The sequence below is a fragment of the Asparagus officinalis genome, chromosome 1, assembly GCF_001876935.1.
Source record: "Asparagus officinalis chromosome 1, Aspof.V1, whole genome shotgun sequence".
Lineage (NCBI taxonomy): Eukaryota > Viridiplantae > Streptophyta > Magnoliopsida > Asparagales > Asparagaceae > Asparagus > Asparagus officinalis.
Window position 1 is genome coordinate 105965747 of NC_033794.1, and position 8263 is coordinate 105974009.

General features: G+C 36.6%; 1 protein-coding gene across 1 annotated transcript; it reads right to left on the reverse strand.

Annotated features, from left to right (window-relative positions):
* LOC109828857 (DDT domain-containing protein DDB_G0282237-like) lies at positions 744-6712 on the reverse strand. The gene is made up of 10 exons (XM_020395827.1): positions 6416-6712; positions 6141-6313; positions 3932-4311; positions 3796-3847; positions 3076-3455; positions 2565-2968; positions 1784-1949; positions 1389-1550; positions 1213-1301; positions 744-1109 (listed from the first exon to the last, which is right to left on the reverse strand). The coding sequence occupies exons 1-10, from the start codon at positions 6526-6528 to the stop codon at positions 968-970; spliced, it is 2061 nt and encodes a 686-aa protein (XP_020251416.1). The 5' UTR covers positions 6529-6712; the 3' UTR covers positions 744-967.

Genomic DNA, 8263 nt, shown 5'->3' on the forward strand with positions numbered 1-8263 from the left:
AGGAGGAGGAGAGAGAGAGAGAGAGAGAGAGAGAGAGGAGAGAGAGAGAGAGAGAGAGAGAGAGAGAGAGATTGGAGCAGTAAATAAGGGGAGAGAATTTTTTTAAAAAAAGTAGGTTTTTTACAAAACTTAACATCAACTTCTCTCTGTCTAGATGCGTGAACCAGATCAGTCTATATCACTACCAAGTTCAATGGAGAAACTTGAAACAAGTTTACTCTATCTATCTATCTCTCTCTCTCCTCCCTCCATATATATATATATATATATATATATATATATATAATATTATATATATATATATATATATATATATATTATATATATATAATACTGGGCTGATTTTATGTTAGGCTGAAATTTCAAAAAAAAATATTATGGGCCAAAACAAGATGGATAGGGCATGGGCCGACCAACGTAAAGTTCAAGCCTAAGGTTAGACCCAACTTAGCCCATGGGCCGAGCCAACGTAGGTTCAAGCCTAAGGTTAAACCCAACTTAGCCCATGATCCGATATATCAAAGCAGGGATCGACCGACCCGCTACAGGCCAAGTCGGGTCATGACCCATGACAAAGCGAGGGCCGAGTTAGCCCACGAGCCTACCCGGCCCACACCTAACCCTAGGTAGTGATACTACACTACAGGGGTCTGTAAAATTAGCCTCATGATCTAGACGTCACCCACATTATCTGGTGAACAATCACAAACTGGGCTAAAAACGTCAAGCAAAATCAAAGAACATATCACAACTATTACTGTAGTTCCCTCCACCTAAAAATCATCATATAGCTCCCTCACCCATTAAAAAAAAATCCTTTACAACTTTATCAGGCGGGATGAGAGTTCCCACGAGGGCAAGGTTACCACAGTTCAACATTTGGGAAGGACCAGAAGTGTGCTTCTTTAGCATGCACTGTTTTGTGGTGCTGACAAAATGCACAGATCGAAACTCTTTAGAGCCAAAATTACAATTTATTTACATATTGGAGAAAAGATGGAGTCTCGTTTCTTGGAGTTGCGGACACCCGAACAGATCGTCTTAAAATGGCAGTATCTTCTAGTACAACTTTTCGTACCATTTCCTTGGATCTCTTTTGGAGTGCAGAACTGAGAAGCAACAATGAATTCAGAAACTACCATATTTAATTTGGAACTTTTCTCATGAGACTGAACATATGTATATCCTCAAAGTAGGTATCTATGAACTTACCAAATTTTTGTGTAGCGTTTTTCAAGACGACGTTTGAGGGCCAATTCTCTTTGACCTTTTGGATTAAGCGAACTTATAAGAGTATCAAGCTGAAAAATAATGGACAGCACAAATGAGTAAAGAACTGTAATTGACAGGAACGTCACATATAACCGGAATTGTGTCTTACAACGTACCTCATCCTTGGAAGAGAAAAATCCCCATTGGTTATGATCAGATGATTCAACAAAAATCCTCCCATCCCTTCGGAAAAACCAATATGTATTGTGGTCGCAGTCCTTACCTAAAGCACTAGTCCAGATGTGCGACTTCTCGATCTCTTGTTCATATAGCTCGGACTATAACAATATGTATTATCATTTGGTCAGAACTTCTGTTAGCTGTTAAAGTAACATGTATATGCATTGTGGAAAATCTACATAAATAAAGTTTTAAGTTTTCTGAATTAGCACACAAAATCTAACTCATTTATTATATCCGTACCACTGATGAATTGTTAGGCAGAAACTAAATGAGGGCAAGAGAGAATTTTATGTTCTGATGAAGCTGAATAAGGATTACATAGGCATACCCTCTTTTCTCTTAATTTCCTTTCTCTTGCTTCTTTCTCTTTAGCTCTGCTTTCTTCACGTAACTTTTGAAGCTCCTTCTTCCTTGAACTCTCTTTTTCCTTCTCCAAAGTCAAGTTTTTCATCATAAGAGCTCTTCTTGATGCCAACACTTCAAGCTTGCTCCCCCTGAACACGAAACATGAAATAAAATGAAACAAACCAGAATGGTTATAATGAGGCAACCAACCATAAATCTGGAGAAAAAATGTTATCTGTAGCCACAACATTTCCTAACAATTTATCTCAAACTAAAAGGAAATCCTACCAATTTTCGCTGTCAGCATTTTCTACACCAATCAACATGAACTTTCCAATAGGAGTATCATAGTGGCAATATGGGATTTTCAGGGTATGCAAACATTATATAATATATTTCTGAAGAAGTCAACACCAAACAAATCATGCAGCATCTACTAAACAAAGGCAGGTTAATCACACTTAGACCCCATGCAGTATCGCTGTTTTGAACTTGCCAACCCTATTTTATTTTTGCAGGTAGAACTCAAGATTTTTTATTATTCTTTTACCCTCAGATAGATTCACTAATTTCACCCATGGCTAATATCTTCTAAAATTTCACCCAGGGTGAAAGAGCCGAAAGATATTTAACCCAAGGTGGTCTATCTGTAACAGTGAAACAAGGGCTAGGAAGTTCAAAACAGTGATACTACAGGGATTGATTTGTAGTTAACCTGATAACTATACATCTTATTCACATACAGAAACACCACCATGTTGTACCTGTTGCCTGAATTATTCACATCAATTGATGATGGATTTTTCATGTCAACATCTCCATTCAATTCCGCCTGCGCATGATTGGTCATGGAGTCTGGAGTCGTCTTGTTAACAATTTCCTTTTTTAGTCGCTTCTCCTCGCGTTTCATCCTCAACTCTTCCAAATCTTCTTCCCTTTTGTTAGCCATAAGGTCTCGTTGCTTCTCAATGCATTTATCTATCTCATTCCTAATTGCTTCAGCTGAAATAGCCCAATGGACTAGCTTGCTAAGAATTTCCAGTTTATCATGCACGTGGAGCCCACCGTATTTCCCTTCCTTTATCCTAAGGATGTGATCTGTAAATTTGCTTCTGCTTTCTAACTCTAAGAAATCACACAGATACTGCAACCAAGTGTTCATGATAATCTACACAGAAGAAAACCCACAAGTACGCAATAGATAGAAGAAAAACAACCAGTCAAATCAATCTATTACATCAAATACAAGCAATAAAGGTAGTGTATAGTTTTTACCTTTTCCTCCCTCTTCTTTTGCTGGATAAAAACATAATATTCACCTTCTTCATTTACAAGCAGGGTTAGCAGTGCAATATGTGCTTCAGCAATGAGATTCGAGACACCATCATAAGCAATAGCTTTCTCAAAATCATCAAGGGAAAATGGCGACAAGTGCAAAGTCTTTCCAAGACATGATAAGAAATCCCAAACCATGAGAAGGTTTCCGACATCAGCCACTGGAATAATAAAGTTAACAGAAGGAACAGGCCGCTTTGTAAACTCAGGATCATCCCTACTAGGTTTCACAAGTAGATCTTCAATGGGGTAGACAATCTCTTCTAGCTTCGATTGCTTTCCCCTCTTTGTGGACTTATTTGTCTGGACTTGCACTTGATCTTTCATATAGAAGAAAAGATTTCAGAGAAGAGAACCAACCAGTTTTAGTAACTTGAACAATAAATTGAAAAAATGACAATGTTAATAGCCAATGCCAAAAAGTAAATTTAGGTAGGTATCAACATTCAAATCCCTTAACTACATACCACATAGAACAAAATGGAAAAATATAATCAAATACGGAGGTAGTAATTAAATATCAGTAGATATATCAATATGTAAGTCAACAGGATACATCCCTTAGGCATACATCCATACATGTCCTTTTGTACAATGTAAATGACACAAAGAATTTTCCAAGAGAGAACAATAAAAAATAATACAACAATGAGCGCTAACCTGTTTCTATGTTCTCGATTGTCTTTTTGATAGTTGAGACACCGTCAACTTTCTGTGTGGGATAAAATAAGAAACATCAGAACATTTCTTATGCAATAAATTCATTACGTGTTCACAATAATATTCTATTACTTACCTGGTGCTTAGTTATCTTTTCTTCTAATCCATGAGGGGGTTTTGTAGGCAATCCATACATTTTCACCAGATTATTTTGGACTACCCAGGGATTAGTCTGAAGAGTTGATTCCTTTATGTATAGCTTCAATAGCTCTCTTGAGAAAGGGAACTTTTTCCTGATCAAATTCTTTTTGTCCAGAACAGAAGTCTTAGTCACTTCTTTATTATCACTAAGCCAACCAACTTCATAAGCGGTGCCACCTTTGCCACCCAATACCTTCTTAATCTTGCAGGGACCGCTACAATTGTCTATATGTCCTAGGAGCTCTTCACCTGGTAGAAGTGTCTCTCTCAGTTTCTCAATTACCATTGTTGCCAGATCATTTATCTTCAGCATGCCTGAAGTAAGATTACAATCAGAATAGAATTAAACAATATCGGTCAGAGACGTAAACATAGCGAAAGCTGCCAAACATCATCTGAAGTGTTCTGATCCATCAATTTTCCCCACTTATTTTCTTCTTGACAACAATCTGATGCAAAATTTCTGTTGTTCCTACAGAGATTTCACATTTTGGATTCTATAGTAAGGCAGATTGGAATGTGTTTGTCATAAGAAAGCCCACCATCAATACGCTCTTAAATGTGCCAAATAACACTCTCAACAAACTGAATAAGTTAACCGCAAAAGAAATATACAAACTTTCACAATGTGTTAAATAAAGCCATCCTGTTTTAAGAAGTTCTATATAATATAGGAGCAGTGCTGTTTAAGAAGGTCTGAGTCATACTATAGAAACTGAACAGATGCTTGTACTCGAGAACCAACTTGAGCGTAACCTGTCGATACCAACATCAGTTAGTTGAGTAAGGTTACTTTAGTGGACACTACATGCAATGGTCCAAATTTAAGATCCAGACATTTTCTATGCATAAACTATCTGAAACAAAACTAAGGTTTTCCTCATGTTTTGCCCGTTAATCAAAATGGACAAAAATATTCATCTTTCAAGAGCATTATGATATGGGCCATGAAAATGATGATACATGGATAAGTCATGAAAAGACTTCAAAATTTTGTTCCAGAGTAGCTCACACCTAGTAGATGACATTTGATAGTGTGGATTTCCAGTTTGGGTGGTGGATTAACAACTCAAATCTGAGTGCCAGCATCATCAATATTTTCCAAAAATACTCCGAATCAATACTTTCAAACGTACTACAAAACATAAGTACATATATTCTTGTGTCAGGTTAGTAAGCCTCTTCTCTCATATCTCATAAAAATGAGCCTGGCAATGGATCTCTGATTCAGAAAAGATTAATTTGGAATATATGTGATTTGAAGGCAGTTGTATGACAGTCAAGACAAAGCAAACACTTATAAGCCACTGAGTCAGTGACCTTTTATGTTAAGATTCGATAGTGGAAGTACAATGGAAAACTGACTGGTCGAGCTCCAAGAAAGCAAAATATTTGTATGTATTTAATATTTTCAAGGTACAAGAAAATATCAGAAGGAAAAATCTTCAGATGTTGAAAAGGCATCAGTAGTCCCATGGCCAAAACACCTCGTTAGTACTAGCAAAATGGCAAAAACAACTACGAACATGAAACACAACTTGTCATGATTGATATCTTTCATGAAGAGCATGATGCTATCTAATACCAAGATACTTACACCAACTACAGCAAACTATATTAGCGACATAGACCCTTAGCTTGTGAAGATTGGCTCCTAACCTAGAGCCTAATAGACTAATAGTTGCACATAAGAGGGCTGTTTGGTTCATGGATCGCATTTTGATGAATGCTATAGATCTAGAAAGACCAATACTCAAAGTCTTGTTTGTTTGCACGCATATGGAAGAAGATTTGGTGAAGGGCAAGATTTGCACGCATATGCAAAATACCCAATCCCTGCACATATAACTATCACATTAGTGTTGCAATTGAATTAAAATTTACAGAACTATTCGGTGCAAGAGACCGCGATTGAATTAATTCACATTAGCAGCTGCTTTAATGTTTAATTTGCATCGTCCTGGATACAAACGTATTACTAAAATCACGAATTAAGAAAGTAAAATATGTCAGTTGCAGACAGCCTCCGTCGTCTATAACCTTAGCAACCTAAGTGCGATAACTGCTAATAACGTAGTTGATGGGTGGGGGTTATCTGCAATTTACCCAAACAAAAGGGGTTTCCAGTCATTAGAACTGCTTACTGAATTGGGTATTTTGCAGCACGAAACCCTTGAACTCCTCAGGAAACCGCCGGAGCTTAGCAATCGCCTCTAATTCCGACACCAGCGCCTCCTCGTAAGTCATATTCGTCCTCGCCGTGATCCTGCACGCCCAAATTCTCCGCCGATACAAGTTCATCCTCTCCAAATACACCCTAAATCGAGTTAAGAACTCAAATTTCAGTCAAATATTGCCAATTAGTAAAATAATAGTAATGATGATGATAAAGAAATGGGTTGAGGTGAGAAGAGGATACGAGTAGTCTCTGAAGATCTCATGGGTGAAGCGAATCTGCCACACTTGCTCATCTGGGCTCAGATCCTTCGGGGGCTCCAAGAGAGAGAAGGGTTTTTTCTTCAAGAGCGGCATTTTTGGTTGTTGAAGTTGGGCTCGGTTTGTAAAATTGATCTTTGGAGTTTGGGAACGGGGAGTGTAAATAGATAATTACGGGATGGGGGAATTGAAAGAAGCGGCGAGGAAGGAGAATAGGGTTTGGGGCCTGGAAGAAGAAAAGGGAGGGAGGGGGGGAAGGGATTTTTCTTCCCCTCTTTTTGCCGCCAAAATTTTTTTCCAGTGCCGCTCAAATTGAAGGTTTTAGTTTTATTACCGGCTTCAATCATGCGGCGAAGATGACGTGGCCATTCGCAGCCACGAAGTAGAGGGTGAAAGATTTTGCAGTTGGATGCCCTGAAGTTTCACTAACATTACGTTTAAGTGATCCCTAATCTAAAATCGAGCTGAAAAAATGTCCCAAGGTTTTTAAATATTACAAATAAATGCTCTATAGTTAAAAAAATAAGCCAGTGTTAACTTTTCTCTATGTATAGGACAATGTCGTATAACAAATGGTCATTTACTAAAATGAAACTGTTTAAAAAATTTAGGACATTTAAATTAGGTCATTTACAAATTGAGTGTATTTATATGCAATATTGGGTGAACAAAAAGTCATCAACTTGCAACATTGGATAACCAAAAGGATGTCAACATGCAACGATTCTAAACTTTGGGGCATTTATCTACAATGTTTAATTTCTTTATTTCTTAAAAATTCTTTATTTTTTTGCTTGGTCTTAAAAGAGGGTCACTTAAGTGCAATGTTAGTGAAACTTTAAGGCATTTAAGTGCAATTTAGCCAAGATTAATTTTTTCTTCTTATTTATTTCTAAAACTTACTAAAAAAAGAAAAACAAGGATTGAAGCCCAAAAATTTTCTACCGAATTGGATCCATTGCTTGAGTGATGGAAGTAAAATGCAAACATGATATAGTTAGCGTCTGTATATTCTCCACTACCAATAAAAAATTGCCGAAGGAACCGTTGCTTTATCAAATTTTTTATTACAGGAAAATATATTTCCTTGTTATATGAGGAGATTATATCAGACAATGATATGATGCAATTTTTACCATATGAATAAATAAAGAAAAAAATTCATAACAATATTTGGTTAAGAATAATCCACATCATTGTATATGAGAAAATTATCTTACATAACATGCAATACTCATTATATATATTTGTTATAAATTGCGGAGACTTGACCTTTCACAGGGAATTTTAATGTCAATCACCTTCTACAAGTTTTCACCTCTAATCCTTGATTACACCAATCTGCCACCTAAATGAGTTAGGAATTTAATAGAAACGATATAAATCCATTGAGCTTTGCTACAAGGACCCAAAATATGGGACCAATAGAGGGGACAAGTGAGGTGTCTCCCTCCTATTGGATAATGAGTTGGCAATCATTAATGATGATCAACTCATTATCCAATAGGAGGGAGACACCTTACTTGTCCCCTTTATTGGTCTCATATTTTGGGTACTTGAGGAATTTTTCAAATCCATTACAATATGCTTATCTATTTCATTCTAAAAGCAAATCGAAATACGAATATAAATCCATTACAATATGCTTATCTATTTCATTCTAAAAGCAAATCAAAATACGAATATCCATTGCAAGAAAAAAATTATATAACATGTATGCATTTCTAATCGTTTTCCTACGTTTTTTCCCCTTACGATCTGTTTGGAAGTTAACTAAAAGAAAGGAAAGAACAGTAAGGAAAGGAAAATTGTCAATTTTCCCTTCCTGTCT

Coding starts and splice junctions, on each gene's coding strand:
- LOC109828857 (XM_020395827.1), bottom strand. CDS start 6,528: ATGCCGCTCTTGAAGAAAAAACCCTTCTCTCTCTTGGAGCCCCCGAAG. Junction 6,314..6,415: donor GAGATCTTCAGAGACTACTC/GTATCCTCTTCT, acceptor AACTCGATTTAG/GGTGTATTTGGAGAGGATGA. Junction 1,302..1,388: donor TTTTCTCTTCCAAGGATGAG/GTACGTTGTAAG, acceptor ATTATTTTTCAG/CTTGATACTCTTATAAGTTC.